At 42.6% G+C, this 23,378-nt stretch overlaps 1 protein-coding gene across 1 annotated transcript in view; it reads right to left on the reverse strand.

Moving 5' to 3' along the window:
* PSKH1 (protein serine kinase H1) overlaps positions 1–23,378 on the reverse strand; it is a 204,225-nt gene that overhangs the window by 106,869 nt on the left and 73,978 nt on the right. The window contains exon 2 of the mRNA XM_073605036.1: positions 729–1,744. Within this exon, the coding sequence (XP_073461137.1) occupies positions 729–1,664 (936 nt within the window). The 5' untranslated portion in view covers positions 1,665–1,744. The remainder of the gene's footprint in view (positions 1–728; positions 1,745–23,378) is intronic.

Raw genomic sequence — 23,378 nt, forward strand, 5'->3', positions numbered from 1 at the left:
CTACTGACACTTTTCACTGCCCTACTGACAAAGTCCAGTGCTCTATTGACACTGTCCACTGCCCTACTGACACTGTCCACTCAAACTGCTCTACAGACACTGTCCACTGTTCTACCGATTGACACTGTCCAATTTTAAGGTAGGCTAAGTTCATATTTCTACAGTGACATTTGTTTTGTTATATTTTTTCTACATTTTCCTTACTATTGACGTAGGCCTTGCCATATAATTTCTTTAAAAAGGGCATTGAACCCCAGTGATCTTTAGCACAGGTGCACTAAAAAAAAAACACACAGGGATTTCTTCAGAATAACAAAAGGTAAGAATCTGCAATAAAGTTTGTAAAAATTCTTGGAATGTACATAGATCACCCAGAGAGGGAATGTTTTTTTCTCAACAAAAGTGGAATTACACTTGAAATACTTTCTAAGGCATTAACAAATATGCATTCCAGGAGCTCTGACTTCACTCTGACTTGCCCATTTAAATGTTTGTTCCAAGTCAGTAGATCATATAGAACTGAAGCCCAAGTCAGCCAAGCAACAAGTATTCTTACAAGGTGGTCAGCAATGGCGCCCCTGTACTTCTCCCATTAAAGGTTTACTTTAAAGGGTTCGCCGAGGTGGCTTCCTGTAGTAAGTGCATGCTTCCAAATTGCTGTACTGTAAGATGATGGGAGAAAAAAAACATTTGTAACTAGAGACATGCAATGCTTGAGAAACTCTTACCTCTCCAGAGTAGCTGTATTTTCCCTTTAAAATTTGTCGGTACAAACGTGTTCTGTTATCATCTTCAAAAGGCATAGTTCCACTAAGTAGAATATAAGATATAACTCCAAGTGCCCACATGTCCACAGAATTGGTATAAGGTTTCCTTACCAGAATTTCAGGTGCAATATATTCTGGTGTTCCACAGGTTGTCTTCATTAAACAGTCATCTCCTTTTTTTCGTGCACTTGCAAGACCAAAGTCTGTAATCATAATTTTAGAATCTGTTCCTGGATGGTAATATAAGAGGTTTTCAGGTTTTAAGTCTCTATGTGTGATTCCAAGAGTATGCAAGTATTTAACCCCTTCCAAAACCATTTGTAGCACATGAGTGGCATCTCGTTCTGTGAAGGAGCCCTTGGCTATTATGCGGTCAAAAAGTTCTCCTCCTGTAGCCAATTCCATTACCATATATACCCTCTCCTGTGTTTCAAAGACCTCAATTAGCTGGATAATATTTGTATGACGCACACGTCTCAGCACATTAAGTTCTGACTCACACACCTCCCTGCCTTCTCTGTATTTGGTTTCAATCATTTTAATTGCATATGGTTGTTTGGAGGCCTTATGTTCTACCCTGACAACACGGCTAAAACTTCCTCTACCAATAAGAGCTTTAATATCATATTTTGCAGTCACTCTTTGGTCAAACTTTGCTCTATATTTAGCTACTTTATGTCTTCGAGGATCAGCAGTTTCTGGGTGGCCATGCTGGTTGCCACAAGGATATGGTGTTGTTGGAGAACCTCCTTTGGTCTCTATTCTGCCATAGTCTGTAATAAAATGTTTATATTGGTCATTTTTTGGCATTAAGTAGGGCTCCACTTTTTTTACCAAGTCCAGCTGAATGTTCTTTGGATGCTCAGGAAGCACTTTGCTTGTCCCACAGCCCATCATGGGAAACCTTCAGTCTTCCATGTGGCATTGTGTTTTCATACGTCAGCGAACTGATGTATTAGTACCAGCTTCAAGTGGACCTTAAAAAAAAAAAAATATAAATAAATAAAAAAAAAAAAAAAAAAATTATATATATATATATATATATATATATATATATATATATATATATATATATATATATATATATATATATATATATATATATATATATATATATATAAACATATTTACACACATATTTTACCGTATTTACACACACAGGCGTATAACAAGCACCTTCAGAGGCATGTTTCAGGAAATTGTTAATATTTTTTAAATGAACCACTTTGAAGCAAAATAGCCCATCAATGCAGCCCGATTAGTGCCCATCTGCAGCCTCAATGCAGCCTGATTAGTCAGCAGCTACACTTTTTGTAGCTGCTGACTTTTATATGGGTGGAACTTCGCTTTAAGACCTTTCTAGGCCTATCCCTCCTCATGGGCATAACTTAAAAAAGTGAGTTGCGGTCATATTGGTCCACTGACCCAAATTAACCATATGCCTGTGTTCTCTGCTTCCATAACCAGGGCTAGATACGAGCAGATCTTGCAGTTCATGCATTTTAATAACAATGAACTCTGTCGTCCTCGGGGTGACCCTGAATTTGATTGGCTCCACAAAATTAGGCCTTGTAAAGCACTTCAACCAACAGTTTGTAGCCTTGTTTACTCCCGATCAATTTGTCTGCGTTGAGGAGTCCCTGATTAAATTTTCTGCCCGCTTGTCTTTCAAACAGTATCTTCCCAGCAAGCGTGTCCGATATGGGGTCAAGTTGTATAAGCTCTGTGACAGGGCAACAGGCTATACATATAGTTTTGTGGTTTACGAGGGAAGACATAGTCACGTGGCGCCCGAGAACTGCCTAGACTACATAGGGAGAGCTGGCAAGATTGTGTGGGATTTGGTGTCACCCTTATTTGGAAAGGGGTACCACTTGTACGTGGACACTTATTACACGAGTGTGCCACTTTTTAGTTACTTGTTTGATCATGGAATTGGCGCATGTGGCACCGTGCGATCTAATCGCTGGGGCTTATCCCTACGGCTATCCTGTATGTCCTCCCTGGTACCCCTACCCAATAACCACCCCAAAGAAGATATAGTGTCTGTAGCAAGTGCGGATATAGGCGTGACACCCGCTATTATTGTCCTGGCCCACCTGATCTTTGCATCGGTGAATGTTTTGAACGCTATTGAGTATTAGCGTAGGGTACTACATGGAACAGTCCAGGGTACACTTTCACAGGGTCTCCAAAGATGCCATCGCATTTTGAGAGACCCGAACCTGGAACCATAATGCCCCGTACACACGGTCGGATTTTCCGATGGAAAATGTCCGATCGGAACGTGTTTTCGGAAATTCCGACCGCGTGTGGGCTCCATCTGACATTTTCCATCGGATTTTCCGACACACAAAGTTTGAGAGCAGGAGATAACATTTTCCGACAACAAAATCCGATCGCGTTAATTCCGAACGTGTGTGGCCTGTTCCGACGCACAAAGTGCCACGCATGCTCTGAAGAAATTTCGACACGGAATAGCTCGGTCTGGTAAAATTAGCCTTCGCAATGGATACAGCACTTTCGTCACGGTGCAATGTTAAAAATGGTTTAATACAGCGCACTCTCTTTTTCTTTATAATGTGACAAGAATTAAGTAGTTTTGCTGCTCATATTCACACACACTTCTCAAACTTATTTCTTTACCATTTATCGGCATTCCCTCAATATATTGTTATTTGTCACATCTGACAGAATGTTTTGGTTTTTTTTTGTTTTTTGTTTTTTTGGCTTTAAAGCCATTTTTGGTTTAGATTTTATGTTTGTATTTTTTCCAAGGCTGATCTTTGTTTAATGTTATTTTTTTTTTTACTCCAGACTATTTTTGTGTGTGTTTTGTGTGTCAAGTTACCACAACACCATTGATATCTTTTATTATTTAATCTCAAGGAGATTGTTTGGTGTTGGTGTCCCTTGTTAATTTCACATTGTATTTTTGATATGTACCTGAATCCTCACAAACAAACTGTCCCTTTTGAAGTAAAACACACATAGGCAAGTATAATTCAAACCAAAAATCCTTTATTAAGGGCTCAGAACCAAACAAAGAGGGAGGCAACACTGGAGAAACAGCAGAAATTAGCGAAGCCTGAGACCCCCAGGGCAGACATCAATTCTTGAACATCAAAATTGGTGGCCTGAGGAGTCCATATGTAAGGGAGGGCAGTCTGGTCCAGAAGTCGCAGAGATCCGGAAAGCAGCAGATGACATCTGTGTCCCCAGGGCTGTGGTACCACAAGAGGCTGCATCTTTTGGCCGACCAGGGTCCTCACTTTCTGGTCTTCCTTCCACGCTTCATTCCGGGCTGTGGCTGTGCTGTTGGAGATGTGGCAGGAGGAGGAGTAGGACCTGGAGGAGGACTGGGAGGACCTGGAGGAGAAGGAGGAGGAGGAGGAGCAGGACCTGCAGGAGGAGGAGGAGGACCATCTGTGAGTTCGCAAAGGTGTGTCTGAGATGCAATTTGGCCCCTCATACCTTTATTAAAAGCCTCCAATATGAGCGACTCACACATGAGTTGTTGTCCCTCCTCCATCCTCTGCATTTTTGAGGCAATGATGGCAGCAATGTCCTCCTCCACGGTGTGTGGTGCTCCCAGGGCCTCTGTAGCCCACCAAAAGAGGCCTATGGCAGCCTCCTCTAGGGCACTCCTCCTCCTGCCACTTTCTCTTTCCAGGTGTTGGGGAGGGACCGGCATATCTGGCTGCGACTTCCCTGTGTATAAAAAAGGGACATGGTTTTAGCTTTTGCATCATCAATCACAATCATAAATTAGTACTCCAAACTAACATCTAGTTAACATCATTGATTGGACAACCTGAACTATTTAGAGGAATGCTATACCTGGCTCAAGCTGGGCTCCTCCACATGTTGTTGCCTGGAAGGCCCAGGTTGGGCGTCAGAAGCCTCAGCCAGGGGGGAAGGAAGCGTGGAAGGAAGACTGGAGAGTGATGGCCTGGGTTCAGTCTGACCTGCCAGAAAATGCAGCCTGTCATAGTACCACATCCTGGGGACATAGATGTCATCTACTGCTCCGGATCTCTGTGAATCCTGGCTTTTCTTGCGCTCCCTTACATATGTGCTCCTCAGGCCACCAATTAAGATCTTCAAAAAATGTGATGTCTGCTGTGGGGATCACCTGCTTCACAATTTCCAACAATTTATCTGGTGCTGCCTTCCTCTTTGTTTGGTTCTTGTAATGTGGGTTGTTGATCTTCCACAGACATGGCAGCTCCCTTAACATATCAATGAATAGTGACATGAAGTCATTATCTTTTAATAAGATATCCATGTTCACTGCAAGACACAACACAAGACAAAGTCTAATGTCAGACAAAACTCTCCTAATCTTGTTACAATATAGGCCTCAATCTAGAAGCAGCATAGGCACAAGTTTGGCTCTTACCTTCGTTATTACGATCGGCGCGTCCAATGCTCCTTCGTCCGCTCACAGATCGTACGTACTACGCACGCGTGTTATGCTTTATACACACTGCGCATGCGTGTAACTCCGCCCGCCCCTGACATTCTTTCTAGTCTATTCCCCGCCCCTTTTCGTTCGGCGCAGTGGGTGAAGAGCACATGGCGGAGTCAGAGCAGGTACGTGCTAATTATAGCAACGAGGAGGAGGACGAAAGCCCGGATCCGGACACGTCCCGATCCAGAAGGAGACGATTTAAGGCCACAAATATGTCCTTTGGGGAGATGTTGGAGATGGTGAACATCCTGAAGAAGGCCGACTATGACAGGAAGTATGGGCCTTACCCCAACCCCAATATCAGAAAGGCCAAGATCATGGCGAAAGTGGTCAAAAGTCTGCACAGGAATTTCGGGGTACGACGATCGAATGATCAGCTCAGGAAGCGGTGGTCAGACCTCAAATTAAGAGAGCCCGAGTAGTACCGAAAGATCCGGAGAGTGCTGCAAAAAAGTAAGTAGTTGTGCTGTGTTCCTATTCTTTTTGTCTTTATTACGTTCGTGCTGCTCCATATGCTTATCTTAATTGTAAAGTTTAAAATGTCAATTTTAATGTTCATGGGCCCATTATTCGTTCGTATCCAACATTTTTTTTTTCGCCTTCTAAAACACCATTGTTTAGGCCATATGCATTTGCCAACATTTTTTAGGGCCTACTTGGATGCAAAATATTTGGTTGTGTAGATGGGTTTGTTACTAGAATGAAATGCAAACTAGATTCTGTGTAAGGAGAGGACACTGAGCAGCTGTTTTCACATCTGGACACTGGAGCACTAGTGTGGGACACAAGAACACCATTTTTATTGGGGGGGCACACAGGTGCTCCAGTGTATACTATAGGGGGGTCTCCATCTGTGAAGCTTGTACTAAACAGGTAAGTATTGCAGGTTGAAAAGGACAATAAAAAAGCGACATCTCGGAACTCTGCTAAAATTGACAATTGTACCCCACTTCCAAGCAATGTTTCCTATTTATAGTTCTGCCATCAAATCACTGTGTGCTAATTATACCATTTTTGTTTTACATAGGGGAGAAAAGACTCGGAGGACACCCCTCATCCGAGGAGACCAGAGACCCCCCACCTGTGGAAGAAGGTGAAATACCCCCAACCCAAGTGGAGCAGGAGGAGGAAGAAGATGTGGTTGAAATTGGCACCACAACAGGTGAGTGTCTGCGACCACAGGCTCAGGTAAGAGATGGATGCTGGCAGATTTTTGATACCTGTTTTTGTTTGGTTTCTCTCTTTTTAGGTGATCGTGATGTTAGGGATCGAGATCCTTTCACATCAGAAAGTGCCCAGATGCTGATCGGGGAGATCATGGGGTGTAATTTAGAATTGGAAAACATCAAGACAAAAATCAATGATGTGATTAAAAAAAAATAATAACATCATTGATGTTTTGGGGCGAATTTAATACCCCACAAGATCACTTTTGTTTTTGTGTGGTACAATGTTTAAAATTTTTTTGCAATGTTTTGAAAAGCCAAATTTGGAGGATGCACACAGTGTGCCAACATGTGCTATCTGCCATCACGGGAGATCAATGGACGCGTTTTGGGGGTGCAAACCCTTCCTCAATAATAAAGTAGCTGTGAGGAAGGGGTTGCACCACCAAAACACATCCCTTGATCCCCCGTGATGGCAGCTAGCACATGTTGACATTCGTAAATTGGTGTGCATCTTCCAAATTTGGCTTTTCAAGGGGTGATTTGACCCCATCTGAACGCAATATCAAACACAGTTCCTAAATACTGATGTCTGATATTGCCTTCAAGTTTTACCATATGTGAACTTTGTAAGTTCAAGTTTTTTGTCTTTCTTGTTGGTTTTACACAGGCCTGTTTTATCATAAATGGACATTTCTATTTTTGATAATGCCACCCCAAAAATTGTTATACAACAAACATGTTGGTTTGTTTAAAAACCTTTTCTAAATGTACATGTGATTGTGCAAGTATTAAAAAGTTTGTTAATCAAGAATGTGTGGTTTATTGTCTCAACGCTACAACACTTTTGTCGTGGTGTAATAGCTGTTTTCGGATAAAATGGTGGTTATTTCCTAATGGGAAATCCTCTTTGCACTACAAGAGCATTTTCATTGCAGTTTCAAGAGCACTTGTAGTATAAAAAGAGTATACGCCAACAGTGCTTTGTATAAGGTTACACAATCACGCCATTTTCTGGACTCCCCACATTGCTGTCAGGCTCAGCTAAAACAAACACAAGCAGTAAATGTCCACAACGAATTTGTTTTTTTTGCTTTTTTATTTGAAAAAGGCTTCACAAATTTGCAGGCATATTGATGGCCCCCCTACCCGCAAAGAACTCCAGGTATCGTAACCGGACATCACGGGCACTCAGGGAGGGCAAGCCAGGACGGCCGCTTTCAATCGCCATCAGTGTTGTTTCAGGGATCACTCCGGCCTCAGGCCCAACTGAGCCAGCATAGTTGGCCGAATGTTTCCGTAAAAAGTTATGGAGAATACAGCACGCCATGATTATATGATTAAGTTTATACTCCGCCATATGGATAGGTGTCAGAAATACACCGGCTGGCCAGGATTCCAAATGTGTTCTCCACCACTCTTCGGGCTCTGGCCAGCCGGTAATTAAAAGCCCTCTGTTCCGGGGTGAGGGTCCTCATCGGGAATGGCCGCATAAGATGGTCCCCCAGCGCAAATGCTTCATCAGCAACGAACACAAATGGGAGTCCTTCCACATTGTCCTCTGGAGCTGGCAAGTCCAAGCTGCCATTCTGGAGACGCCTGTAGAACTCCGTCTGGGCGATGACTCCACCATCGGACATCCGGCCATTCTTCCCCACGTCCACATACAAGAAGTCATAATTAGCCGACACCACCGCCAACATCACAATACTATTGAACCCCTTATAGTTGAAATAGTACGACCCCGAGTTGGGTGGTGGGATGATGTGGACGTGTTTCCCATCAATTGCCCCTCCGCAATTAGGAAAGTCCCACCGCTCGGCAAAGTGGGAGGCCACAGTCTGCCATTCCTGTGGCGTGGAAGGAAACTGTTGAGGAAAAAAAATAAATATTAATATTTTTGCTCAGAAACATGGCAAGCAGATTAGGCACAAACATTCTGAGGCAACCTCCAGATAGCATTTATTAAGGGGAATTTAACCACACCAAAGTATAAGGTACACCTATCATATTCCCCCCCCCCCCCCCCTCTCATGGGCCATTTCTAACATTATAGGGGGGGGGGAATCGTGGACAGGTAACCCTCTTCACTTCATTGAGAGATGAATGCCTAAATACAGGGTATTACTTGGAACAGCCCCTCCTTAGTTATACTATTGGCAGCCCACTGGACAGGTAAGAAGTGTCATAATACAAAGATATAAATACACATTGTACACATTTGAGCACATTTGGACATTCTGCTATTACCTATCAAGATAATAATAGGATCTAAAAAGTTTAAATACTACCATTGGAAAGTATACAGGCAGGCCCTTGCACTACATGCTTTGGGGAATTCATCCATAAATCTGACCACAAAAGAGATGGGTATAGTGTGTATGGGTTTGGCAAAGTCAGCAGATAGATGATTGAGGATAGATAGAGAATTGGGATCAGATGACTTAGCAGTTGGGGGAGGGAGGGTTACTAAAAATGATTTGGGGACACCACAAAAAAAAAAAGCCTCTGCCACTCTGCCTGAATTTAAAACGAAAATAACATTTCAAAACATTTTAGGGGGTGTTTGGGGTAAAGCGCAACTATGGAGCTGATAAAATACATTGTTTTAAGTGACTACATTAGGTGAATATAGGGCCCGTAGAGCATGCTGGGGAGGTTATTGAAGGCCAATCTGTATGAAGGACCTAAAAAATTAATTACACAAAAATCCAGCATGCATGAGGACAAAGGGGACATTCACAGCATATTCCAATCATGGTAATTAGGGAATGAGGAAAGAAATACAATACATTATCAAACATTAAATACAATAAAATGTGACATTAAAGGATAAAAATCTTACCTTCGTATACTCCTTCTGCAGGACCTGTATGATGGCAGAACAGGTCTCCGGGATAATGATTCCCAGAGCCTGGGGGGAGATGCCTGTCGAGAACTTCAAGTCCTGCAGACTTCTCCCTGTCGCCAAATACCGCAGGGTAGTGACAAGCCTCTGCTCCAGAGTGATGGCTTGCCTCATGCAGGTATCCTGCCTGCTAATATAAGGGGTCAGTGAAGCCAACAGATGGTGAAATACAGGGTCCGTCATCCTGAGAAAGTTCCTGAAATCATCAGGATTATTCTCACGGATCTCACGGAGAAAAGGCATATGAGAGAACTGGTCACGCTGAAGCAACCAATTCTTGGTCCATGAACTCCTCCCCACCCTGTTCATGGACTGGACTTGTGTCAAGGTCAGGACCCCAACACCAAGCCCCCACACAGCACGAACTCTACGAGGAGTACGCATACACAACATGGATAGAAAACGGTCGGCTGCTCAGAACGAAGTAACAGAACGCACTGAAGAACAGCAAGGCCTGTGAAGAGCGACCTGAAAAACAGTAACGAACGCACAAGAACACAATGACTAAGTCACGCGGAACTTGCTTGCACGCACTGAAGAGCAGATACAAACCCACAAGCACAAACTGAACGGCAGAAAACGATCTGAAAACCACGAGTCTGAAAAAGCGCGAATCGTCTCTCACCAAACTTTTACTAACACGAGATTAGCAAAAGGAGCCCAAAGGGTGCCGCGCTTGGTTCTGAACTGGCCTTTTCTAGTCTCGTCGTACGTGCTTGACGTCACCGCGTTGTTGGCGATCGGAAATTCCGACATCTTTGTGCGACCGTGTGTACGCAAAACAAGTTTGAGCCAACATCCGTCGGAAAAAATCCTAGGATTTTGTTGTCGGAATGTCCGAACAAAGTCCGAACGTGTGTACGGGGCATTACAGTTACAAATAAAAGTATATATAAAAAAAAAGCCAAAAATAGTTGTTTTATTGTTCTCTCTCTCTCTATTGTTCTGCTCTGTTTTACTGTATTTTTTAACTGCAGTGTTTTATTGTTACTATGTTTGATCATGTTTGCTTTTCAGGTATGTAATTCTTTAAAACTTTACTGTTTACTGTGTTTTATTGAAAAAAAAAATTACAGGAGGAGTGTAAAAATAAAAAATAACAGCAAAAGTGCTTGCACGCAAGCGTCTGTCTCGTGACATATGTAAACAGCAATTGCACTATGCATGTGATGCATCACCGCGAACGTCAGATTGAGGCAGAGTAATTTTAACAGTAGACCTCCTCTGCAAATCTAAAGTGGTAACCTGTAAAGGCTTTTAAAAATGTATGCAGTTTGTCGCCGCTGCATGGTTGTGCGCGATTTTAAAGCATGTCTTGTTTGGTTTTAGTGCATTAAAATTCAAAGAAGTGTTTTTTTTCCAATTAATTTGCGTTTGAAAAATGGCTGCGCAAATATTGTGTGAAAAAAATATTGCAACACCCACCAATTTAATCTGCAGGGCCTTTGCTTTAAAAAAATATATAATGTTTGGGGCTTCAAAGTAATTTTCTAGCAAAAAAAATTATATATATATATATTATGTAAACAAAAAGTGGCAGAAAGGGTTTTGTCTTCAAGTGGTTAGAAGAGTGGGTGATGTGTGGCATAACCTTCTAAGGTTGTGCACAAAATACCAGGACAGTTCAAAACCCCCCCAGATGACCCCATTTTGGAAAGTAGACACCCCAAGCTATTTGCTGAGAGGCATGCTGAGTCCATGGAATATTTTATATTTTGCCACAATTTTCAGGAAATGACAAAATACTCAACATGTCTCTCAGCAAATAGCTTGGGGTATCTACTTTCCAAAATGGGATCATTTTAGGGATTTTGGACTATCTTGACATTTCAGGGCCTCCGAAACTGTGATAGGTAGTGAGGAGTGAAATCATCATTTTACGGCCTTAGAAAGCCTGAAGGCGGTGCTTGGTTTTCGGGGTCCTGTACGTGGCTAAACTGCCAAAAAGTCCCACACGTGATATTCCTGTACTCAGGAGAAGCAGCAGAATGTATTTTGGGGTGTAATTTCACTTGTCTATGGCATGTTTGAGCAATATATCATTTAGTGACAACTTTGTGAAAAAAAGAACATTTTTTTTTGTCATTTTCCCGAAACTTGTGGCAAAATATAAAATATTCCATGGACTCAACATGCCTCTCAGCAAATAGCTTGGGGTATCTACTTTCCAAAATGGGGTCATTTTGGGGATTTTGGACTATCTTGACATTTCAGGTCCTCCAAAACTGTGATAGGTAGTGAGGAGTGAAATAACTATTTTACGTTCTAAAAAAAGCCTCAAGGCGGTGATTGGTTTTCAGGGTCCTGTACGCGGCTAGACTCCCAAAAAGTCTCACACATGTGGTATCCCTGTACTCGGGAGAAGCGGCAGAATATATTTTGGGGTGTAATTTACATATTCCTAGGGCATGTTTGAGCAATATATCATTTCAGTGACAACTTTGTGTACATTTTCACAATTTTTACAATCACTTGTGACAAAAAAATTTAAAATTCTATGTGCTCAACAAGCCTCTCAGTAAATTCCTTGGGGTGTCTACTTTCCAGAATAGGGTCATTTGGGGGGGCTGTACTGCCCTGCCATTATAGTACCTCAAGAAATGAGATAGGCAGCCATAAACTAAAAGCTGCGTAAATTCCAGAAAATGTAGTTTGTAGACGCTATAATTTTTGCGCAAACCAACAAATATACGCTTACTGAATTTTTTTTACCCGAGACATGTGGCTGAATGCATTTTGGCCTAAATGTATGATTAAAATTGAGTTTATTGTATTTTTTTTTTATTTTTATAACAAAAAGTAGAAAATATAATTTATTTTAAAAAATTTCAGTCTTTTTTAGTTCATATCGTAAAAAATAAAAATCGCAGAGGTGATCAAATACCATCAAAAGAAAGCTCTATTTGTGGGAAAAAAAGGATGCAAATTTCCTTTGGGTACAGCATTGCATGACCACGCAATTACCAGTTAAAGGCATGCAGTGTCAAATTGTCAAAAATGCTCTGGTCAGGAATAGGGTAAAATCTTCCGGGGCTGAAGTGGTTAAAAGAAAAAAAAAAAAAAAAAAGCCGTTTCTCCAGCCCACCTACTTAAATTCTTACCTACAACTATCCTGTGCCTTCTTTTGCCTCTCTCACAGGCTTGGAAAGCAGACAAGTCCTGTGAGGAGGAAGAGGGTGGAGCCAAGCTCCGCTGTGTGCGTCTATGGATACACACAGCCCTGCTTGGGAGCAAACCTGCACATGTGCCACTAAAGGAAGCTGAGAACGCCAGCAGGGGACCTCAAAGAAGAGCTTCGGGGCCACTATGTGCAATACCCTTGCACAGAGCAGGTAAGTAGGTGACGTCTTTTTTATTTTAGTTAAGTAAAAATTTTCTACTCTATTATGATCCTCATAGCTGAGTCCAAGCTGTCAGCATTAAATCTATAAGGAGGAAAACCACAAGCTAACCCAGAGATTGGTGGATTGTAAGCTCTAAAGGCCTTCAGGATTGCTTCCCTTACGCTTATGATCTTACATACTGCAAGCATGCAAGGTGTGAAACCCCTAGGAAATGGATTCTCAAACCAGCAGTAGAAGCACTGGAGGTTATATGGTCGACTGATTGTGTCACTGTGAGGAAGCAGAAAGGTGATTTCATCTAAAAGATGCTTGCATAACGCACTATAACCTCAGGTTGAGAAGGCAGAGTAAGTGTATGCCTGAATCAGCTGTATGTCGCACAAGCATATAACCACCAGGTTGCTTGTGGCACAAGCCAGTATGGTGCAAGGATAATAGTCAGGATGCGTGCGACACATTTAAAAGTGGCACAGGATCTTTCTTGCAGAGCGCATGCATCACAGCCAAGAGTGACTAAGTATTAAATCGCTAAAGCGTTATCCCTGTGGCAGAGTGAGCAGGAGATAAGAGTAAGGCATGTCAGGCTCCAAAACTGCCAAAGCTCCAGAAACTTACTACAGCAGTGTTCTGCAAAGCACCCTGCGGTGAACAAACAGTAACAACTTACTGCCAATGCAAGAGCCAGTAAAACAAATCGCATTCAGGGCACAGGATTACGTCGGTGGGTTTATCATGGCCCTGGACCTGTAAAGCACTAACACAGTACACTAATATGTCCATTCATAAAACCTTTGCAGTGCAAATGTCTCAGCATTCGCGCAAAAGTCATAAATGAATACCCATAATGTTTGTATTATTTGTAAAATGTCAGTTTTTACTTATTGCTTTTCGCGGGGCAAATGTAACATTCCCTGACATTAAATCTTAAGAAAATATAGCCTTAAAGCGGAGTTCCACCCACTTTTGAGAGGTGGTCTTAAACGAAAGACCACCTCTCCACCCCTCGTTTTTGATTATTAAAAAAATGTTTTTTTTCTTTTAACGTACCTTTTAATGAAGTACATAGTGTACTTCCGATCCATCCATTCTGCGGCTGGATTGGCCAGACCCGGTCATACACACACTGCCATTCCACAAATCCTCAATATTTGCTACTTGGGTTCAACACCCAGCAACTCCCCTCCAACACTGGAGTGGCAGTTTATGTATTTATTATACTTTAGATTCACTTTATATATGTTTTCACAATTTGATCGTTTCTCTTACATAAATGTTATGACTTTATTACATTACACTTTTTGCTACGAATTTCTAGGATTTTTCTGCATATCGTTGCATTTCATTTACCAAACTTTTTGATTGCCTATCAACTAACTGGCAGTTGCTGGCCAGTGTGTTGTGTCACTGTCATGGCAGCATACCTAGGGGATGAATGGAACAATTTGATGAGTAAGAGAGCTAAGAAGTTTGATACAAAAGAACTCATTGAATCTGAGCTCAGGTTTACTTTTTTAAGTTTAACACACACAGTACAAAAGAAGGCCTCACTTTTTTGGCATATAAAATCATTTGAGGATTATCTAAAGAATGATATCAACCCATTTGGACTCCAGGTTCACATTTTCCCCTCCTTTGAGAGGATTGAGCCGGAGTTCAAAGTTGCCTGGGAAAAAGTATTTAAACAATGTTCAGCTGACCTCATGAATCTACTAATTCAGGAATATCGCAGGAAAATCACAGAACTTGATATTAAAATTGATACCATTAATTTCCAACTTACTAAATTTAAAACACAACCTTTGTATGATCAGTTAGAAGCCCAACTCAGAGTGAGATTTGACAAATTTAACAAGGATATTTTGATTAAAAAAGATAAAAAAAATTTTTAGGGACAAAAAATCTTTTCAAGAGGAACAAGCCTATAGATGGATCGATGGACATTGGATGTCTCATCCCAAATCTATGGTCCCTCAATGGGGTAGTACCTGAGCAAAAACATCCACTACTGTCAGTTTTCCCATTATTTTACAACCTGTATCAGTTCAAGCTAATGGACGTAGACGCCAGAAACGTAGCCATCCGAGAAATATTTTGGGCGATGGCATCTCTGATACTGATGATTCCTCAACCTCACAGGTTCAATAACGTTCCAATTCCCTACATAAAGCTAAAATTTCTCATACTCACAGTAATGTCTCACACCAATCTAACACTCCCAGATCTAATTCACTTACAGCAACATTGCATCAAAGCATTTTTCTAGACCGCATGTGGGCACAAAACAAAAAGCACCAAGAAAGCACAAACACTCACTCTCACAAATCCAAGAAGAAATTCCCATCACCTTACAATCAATAAATATTATCAATCTCTCTGATGACACCTTATCCACTGATGACATTTCAGTTTTGGAAAAAGGTTTAATTTTCTGTCCTGTAACACACATTGACAAGTTTGAGGTTATCAAAGACACACATTTATTTATTTGCAAACTTTTGTTGAAGTGCCTTTACACAAAAACAATCCAACTGATCGTTCACTTCATACCTCAAGTGAAGCTATGGCCCTCCAAAATCTTACTGACTTATTGGATGAAAATGAGCCAACCGAGCTCATAGATTCCATAGATCTTGAAAGCCTATTGGCTGAGGTAGAAGGTGCCACTTCTACTTTGACACCTTCTCCATCTAAAACCAAAAATGTCTCTCAAAAGATATAAAAAAATTGGATCTCTAACGAGAGACAGTTCTCTTGAGTACTGACATTATACCTCCACCTGCAAGCCTCACCACATTAGGTCAGCTTTGCCAGTCCATTATACATCTGTGCATATATAGCGTTTGATGCAATTTCTTATGCGATTTTTTTATGTTCCTTTATCTCTATATGGAATTGAGATATGTAGAGTACAGAGTTATTTCACACACAATCAACTGTTGTTGGATCACCAAACAGAGGCAACTCTTTGAGTACTGACATCGCGTTTGATGCGATTTTTTCATGTTCCCTTTGGGTTATCTCTGTATGGGATTGAGTTATGTAGAGCACAGAGTACATCCTCTGTAGGTTCCATCTTACTACGTAGCTTCATTGATCCACTTCATACCCGTGTATATATCATGTTCAATGCGATTTTTCACATTCCCTTTTACAACTCACATCCTTGCCTTGGTGTCTCTCTCCCTGTGCCCTGATCTTGCTGCCTGTAATCCTGACCTTGAGCCTGTTTCTGTCCTGATCTGATCTGATCCGATCCCTATCCCGAGCCCATCCTGTACTTGTCCCTCCTGTTTCCTGATTCCCTTGGATCCCTGCCCTGCAGCCTATCCATCCTCTCCCTGTCCTGTTGGTTTCCCGTCATTACCCATCTGCTGACCTCCTTGTGTATGACCTCGGCCTGGCTTGGTTTATGATACCGGTATCTCCATTTGTCTGCATATACTATTTATTGTTTGTGGGTCTGTGGTTGGTTTTTGCACTGTTTATATTTCACGTACTTGCCACCTATTTAATAAACACCAATATTTTTTGTACTTATACGTTTCTGGTTTCCTCTGTGCAGTCCACACAGTCTGGTCTACTAAATTCCGTGACATACACCCAGAGGCGCCTTTCTCCTAGTGTTTGTGAAACACTGCTTTAATAAAATTTTAACCAATAGTGAAAAAAGACAATAGACATTGTCCACTGAGAAAATGTACCCGCCAGTTTTTATCCGAAGATAGATATATCTTAAGATATCTAAAGCTCTACCCAGGACAGGAGAGACTAGCACCAACAGGGTCATAAACTGCTTGAGCCCCTCTGAAAGTGATGTAAGCCACAGCTGTGGTACACTCTGATTGAACCTGGATTAGAATTTTACTGAGTAAAGTAGCGACAGACAAAAAGCTCATAACTACACTATGTAGATCGGAATCTTAATTCTACCTGAGATCAACAACCCTTAACAGACAGACAATCTAGAATGCTGTCCCAGTGAAGAAAGTTGGCAATCATCATGACAATCTACCAATGTAAGGGAAGAAAATAACGTGCCCTCCAACAATGCCGGTGTTAGATGTCACTATGACAGAGACATCTTGATTCAAGGATGTATCTAGATTAATTTGTCCAAAGAAACACTGGATTTGTCCCACACTGTGAGAATATTTTGTGAGAACATTCTGAAGATTATCCAGATATCCAATGACTGGAATACCTCCCAGACAAAAAGATGCAGAACAGGTGCGAGGACCTTTGGGAATGCTCTCAGGACTGAGAAAAAGCCAAAACATAAGTCATAAACAGTTAATGCTTGTCATCCACAACAAAGTGAAAAGCATAGATGACCAGGAAAGAAATGAATTTGTAAATTCACACCGTTTAAAAGGGGTTGTAAAGTCTCATGGTTTTTCACCTTAAAGCGGCGTTCCACCCAAAAGTAGAACTTCCGCTCGTTTGTCCCCCCCCCCCCCTCCGATGTCACATTTGGCAGCTTTCAGGGGGAGGGAGGGGAACGGATACCCCACTTCCGGGAGCCACGGCGTGGTGCATTGCGTCAGCAGTGCGGCTCCCTTATCCTTCCCCCGCCGCCGGGCCAGTAGGAGAGGGTAACTGAGCCTCGCGCATGCTCAGTAGGGACCTGGCATGAAGCCGTAATGCTACACTGCTGGGTTCCCTTACCCGCAATGGCGGCGGCAGCAACCGACAGCTGATGGAAACATGCATTGCCAACATCGCTGGACTCCATGACAGGTAAGTGTCCTATTATTAAAAGTCAGCAGCTGCAGTGTTTGTAGCTGCTGGCTTTTAATTTTTACAGAAGTGGGCAGACCTCTGCTTTAATGCATTCTAAGCATTAAGGTGAAAAAAACATCTGTGCTTCAGCTGCCCCCCAGACCCCCATTTTTTTCTGACCTAAACCCGATCGTTTCAGCGACGAGCACGAGCCCAGCGGCTCCAGCCACTCTCAGGTTCTCATTGGATAGATTGATAGCAGGAGTCATTGGCTCCTGCTGCTGTCAAACAAATCCAGTGACACGGGGGGGCAGGGGCGAGTCCTGCTGTTTGTGTCAATGGACGCAGCAGCGGGACTCGTGCCCCCATGGAAGGTTTCTCTCTGTGGGGGGGCAACCGGTGAAGAGGGGACCCAGAAAAGGAGGATCGGGGCTGCTCTGTGCAAAACCCTTGCAGAGAGCAAGTAAGTATAACATTTTTGTTATTTAAAAAAAAAAAAAAAAAAAAAAAAAAAAATCCCTTTAAGGCGACAGACGCACCTAGTGTTAATGGGGAGGCAGGGACTCGGCTCCTTGTACAGATAAAAAGGGCTGGGACAAAGATAATAATTGGGGATTTTACCTACCCCGAAATTGACTGGAAGAAAGGCACCACTGAAACAGTAAAGGGATGGAAATGAATAAAACTTTTAAGAGAATTTTATGGTACAGTTTATAGTAGCCCCAAAGAGAAATTATAATATGCAAATATATAAGCAAAGGAATATATGTTTGGCGCTCAACAATACAAATGCTGTACAGAGGGTACACAATGCAACTGACAAAGAAGTGGCAGTAAACCCACAATAGGGGATCCGCAGCACAAAGTAAATATTAATCAGTCTGAAAAAGTCAGTTTGTGGCTGAATAAGACCTGAGATTTAAGGCAAATCCAAGCAACCATGAGTGAAAGCGATCAAGGGAAGTAAAGGCTACACTAATTCACAGCTCCTGCAAACCAGATCTGGGAAAGATCCAAAGCAGTTTGTAAAGGAAACAGATTACCCAGAGCACGGAATTAGTAAAACCCCAGTTAAACTTAACGGTAACAGTATTTCCATTAATCTTCCAGGACAACTACTTGGAGAGACGATTGGCTCTGACCTCTACAGGAAACACAAATCAGACATACAGTAATTGAAAAGGCCCTCCCCTTCCTCTGACCTTCAGTTGTTTTGAAGATCAAGTAAACCTCCACCAATTTGTACCAGGCAGAGGAATAATCTCTCTAAATCACCACCACCACCGAGTTAAATAAGGGACCAGTGCTTAAAAGAATAGGGTGGGAATCTAGACGCCGCCCTGGAAGATTCATGGAAATACCGTTACGTCTAACGGGGGTTTTCCCACTTAATCTTCCAGGACAGCTACTTGGAGAAGATGAGCAAGATTCTATACCTTAAGGAGGGATGACAGCTTGTAGTACTTTCCTTCCAAAGGAGAGGTCCTGGCTGGAGAGCATCTGGACTCTATAATGCTTGATAAACGCATGAGAGGAGGACCAGACAGCAGCTTTGGATATTTCTTCCCACAATGCTCCTGCTCTTTCTGCCCATGATGCAGCTAAAAATCTTGTAGAATGAATAAGCCCTAACTCTGGTAGGAGGAGCCTTACCTGAAGACCTGTAAGCCTCACAAATAGTTTCCCTAATCCATCTGGAGATGGAGCCCCTGAAGGCCTTAATCCCCTTCTTGGGACAACTAGAGTAAACTAGAAGCTGAGAGGATTTCCTAAACTCACTAGAAACCTCTAAGTAATGTAGTAGACATCTTTTCACATCCAAAAAAGCGAAATCTCTCCTGATCCGAATTCCTGGGGGAGGTACAAAAACTAGAAAGAACTACTTCCCGATATCTGTGAAAACTAGAAGAGACCATAGGTAAGTACAAAGGGTCAGGTTTAATCACCACCCTATCATCTAAAATTCTCAAGAAAGGGTCTTTACAAGAGAGGGATTCCAAATCAGAAATCCTCCTCCCCAAAGTGATGGCTAAAAGAAAGGTAGTCTTCAATGTAACCAACCTTAAGGAAGCCTATCCAATGGTTCAAAAGGAACTTTGGCAAGAGCATTCAAATCTAAAGACAGGTCCCAAGGGGGAATCTGCTTAATTAGTCTGGGTGTATGTCTAGCTCTTGCTTAGAGAAATCTTTTAATCAATGGCTCCTCTGCTAGCCTGATGTCCAAGAAATGTGACAGGGCGGCAACTAGAACTTTAAGGGTACTAACAGAAAGGCCTTTTTCTACTTCCTCCTGTAAAAAATCCAGTATACAAGGAATAGAAAAAAAGTCAAACCCGGCTCTCTTTTGCCAGGAAACGTCTTCAAAACCTTACCGTAAATCTTTCTTGTGACCAACTTATGGCTGTCTAGAATTGTACTAATAACCCTTTCTAAACACCCATTCAGTTGTAAAAGGCACCGCTCAGCCTCAAGGCCATCAAATTGTAAATCCGAGGGTTTGGATGGAGCACTGGCCCTTGTTGGAGAAGGTCTCTTTGATCCGGCAAGGGCCAGGGGGAAGCTGTTAAAGTGTTCTCAGTGCAGAAAACCAACTCCTCCTGGGCCACCAACGGGCTATCAGGATCACCTCTGCTTGTTCCTGAACTACCAGAGGCAACAGTGGGAATGGTGGGAAGGCATATGCAAGATTGAACTTCCATGGGAAAGTCAACGCATCTGTCCCAAAAGCTTCCGTCTCGCTTTCTAGTGAGAAGAAGGTTGGAAGCTTCCTGTTTAGACAGGATGCAAAAAGATCCACTCAGGGTACACCCCATTTTAGAGTGATCTCTTTGAATATTTTATGGTTCACCTCCCAATTGCTGCAGCTGATACTCACTCAGCTCAGTCTCCTAGAGTATTCGCTGTACCCCGATGTGAACCGCCCTGATTGAAGCAACGTTGTTTTCTGCCCAGCCTAGAATCTGCTGGCTTAGCGATAGAAGACTGTTCGAAAGAAAGATATCAGAATGATTAAGATTTGGGGAGTTTTCAGTGACATGAAGTTAGCTGTGCGTCTCTCTTGCCTCCCTCCTCAGAAGGGGGCTCACATTAGATCCATACCAGCTGATCAATGTCATGGGTATCTCTCAAGCCTATTCACATAGTCGTTTGGGATTGTGGGAGAAAAGGTAGTAGAGTTGTGCGTATATTTACACTGTGGAATGGTAGGACAGTTTATGTCAAATCTTTATTAGTTTGGAGAGAAAAGGAGGGCGTAGTCTGACGTTGATCTGAAATGTGTCCAACATGCCCATTTGTTATTAAATTTGTGCGGGGAGTCTCTCGCTATATGTATGTATTAATTCTTCCATTTTAGCGATTCTGTTAATTTTGTTGAGCCATTCTTTGATGGAGGCCGGTGTCTGGGATTTCCAGTGTGTGGGACTGCACTGTTTTGCTGCATTGATCATGTGCATCGCAAGCAATTTATGGTATGTTCTGTGTGGTAAGCTTGAGTGATGTAGTAGAAATTGTGCGGGGGTTCTAACCAAAGTGTAGGTGGTGACACGTGTGATTATCTTGTGTACTTCTGTCCAGAACATTTGGATAGAGGGACAATCCCACCATAAGTGAAGTAGGGTTCCTGGTTGATCAGTACATCTCAAGCATTCCTCTGGGATTGCAGGATTATTTTTTATGCAGTAAGGCAGGTGTGCAGTACCAGCGAGTTTGGATTTTGAATCCATTCTCTTGAGTAGTCATATAGATCCCTTGTGGATGGTGAGATAAATTCTTTCCCATTCTTCCGGCGAAAGAGATATAGACAGGTCTCTTTCCCAAGCAGTGCACATTGTCGAATTATTAGGCGTATAGTCTATGAAGAGAAGGGAGTGTGCAGTTGATATCATGTGTGTTTGCGGTGTTTTCTGGTAGCAAAGGCGTTCAAAAGGGAATCAGTTGTCTAGAACAGGAAAATTTCCTTTCTAGGTTTCTCAAGAAATGAGTAATCATGAGATATGTCCAGTCTGGTATCTGGGGTTCTTCAAACCTAGAAGAGAGTTGAGATGCTGAAAGGATTTTCTCTTGGTTGTAAAAGTCGTGGGCTAGGATCTTTCCGTCAGTCCAGTGTTGCTTTAAGAAGTTAGTGTGCATGCCCGGGGGAAAATCTGGGTTCAGTCTTGAGTGGGGTCATTGGGCCTTTGATTGTCGAGATGGAGGAGTGTTTGCAAGTCATGTGAAAGCTTGCCTTGCAAACGTATGTCTCTGAGGTGGACAGCATGCGATTCTGTCACTTGCTGTACGTGGCACAGTGAGGCATCATGGCGGGCTTGAGTCTCCTCTACCTCTTCCATTCTCAGGGACATTGCTTGTATGTCTGATCGTAGGTCAGAAATGGCAACAGACAGTGTATTTTTTTATGTCTGCTGCCACTGTGTGAAGGTCAGCTAGATTTAGCGCTGAGGCTGCCTGCATCTTGTGTGAAGGAGGAGGGCTGCGGCTTCTGTCCCTGTGCTGCTCTCGGCTGTCTGAGTGGGACATGAGGGAAGAGGCCTGTGATGGCGCCATGTCTCCCTGAAGCCTCGGCCAGAATATCTCTGGTATACTGCGGTTTGGCTGAGTGTCTGTGTCTCAGGGAGAGCGGGATCGGGTTGTAGAGGCACTCCTGCGTGTGTCATCCTGTGATGTTCTCTGTAGTCTGGTATCTTTACCTCAGGGAACCAGAGCTAGCAGTTCAAGCGTCCATCTTAGACCGCATCCAGGCCACGCCCCTGGTTTGCAATTCTGAGGGGGGAAAGAGATCTAGCAGAGACGGAAGGTTCCTGGAAGGACCTAAACCTGTCAATTTATCACTAAAGGACTGAAAGGAGGAAACCACCTCCTTCATAGAAGTCATCAATTTATTTAAAGAGGCAACAAATCCAGAACCTGCCACTGATGATATAGAATATCACATAATAGCTTTTTACAGCTATCAGGCAGCCTAGACCTACAGTTCCCACACTTTTTAGGTTTGTCAGCCTAGGTGAAAGCAGAAGCAAAAGCATATAAGGAAAAACTTTTCACTGAATGCGATAAACACAAAATACCCCCAGCCCTAATGGCTCCAATCCATAGAATTTAGGAGAGGCACATACATTGGGGGCAGCATTGGAACTGGATGTACCCACTGGATCAGCTTGAGCAGGTGCCCCGTGCATAGGGATGTCCTCAGCATCCATAAGGGAAGACCTCCCACAGCCAGGTTTATTTTCACTTTCTGTAGATTGTTTGGGCCAAGCTGACCCAAACAAATTATATTCCTCATTAAAAATGCGACCGCTGTATAAACTGTATGTAGCCTTAACTACATATCAGATACAGCACTGTGTTCAGAGTGTGAGACGACTGTATATAGTCTTAACTACATACAGTACACAGCACTGTTCTCCAGCTGCAACCACCATGATTATGTGTAAATCTGACAAGCAGACTCCTGGCTGTTAGAAGCAAGCAGTTGGAACGGCATATAGGGTGGCGTTGGGTAGGGGGGAGGGGGAGCTGAGCTAACATGCATCTGCTTTCCTCCCCTTCTTGTTGCTGAAAGAAGACTAACACCTTCCCAGCCACTGTGATTAGTACAGTGAGGGCCAGTTTACACCATATGCATTGCAGTGCTTTTTTTCTGCATCAAAAACGCATGGAAATTAGGTTATATGGTATTCAATGGCCTAGTTCACACCAGTGCTTGCGGTTCCAGTGCGTTCCAGTTCCAGAAAAAAAAAGTAGAACATGTTGCATTTTTCCTGCACTGGACTGTACTGGAACACTGTAAAACGCATCAAAAACACACTGGAACACACATCCTTATTGAAGGTTAACAAAAAAAGAGGGGTAAAAAAAAAAAAAAAATGCACTGCACTACATCAAAAATACATGCTCCAAAAACGTGCATGCAGAAAAGCATCTGGAACGCAACTGGACTGCATTTCTTCGGTGTGAACTGGCCCTGGCTGTGCATATTTTTAGCACTGATCACTAGTG

This window comes from Aquarana catesbeiana, linkage group LG11, assembly GCF_042186555.1.
Source record: "Aquarana catesbeiana isolate 2022-GZ linkage group LG11, ASM4218655v1, whole genome shotgun sequence".
NCBI lineage: Eukaryota > Metazoa > Chordata > Amphibia > Anura > Ranidae > Aquarana > Aquarana catesbeiana.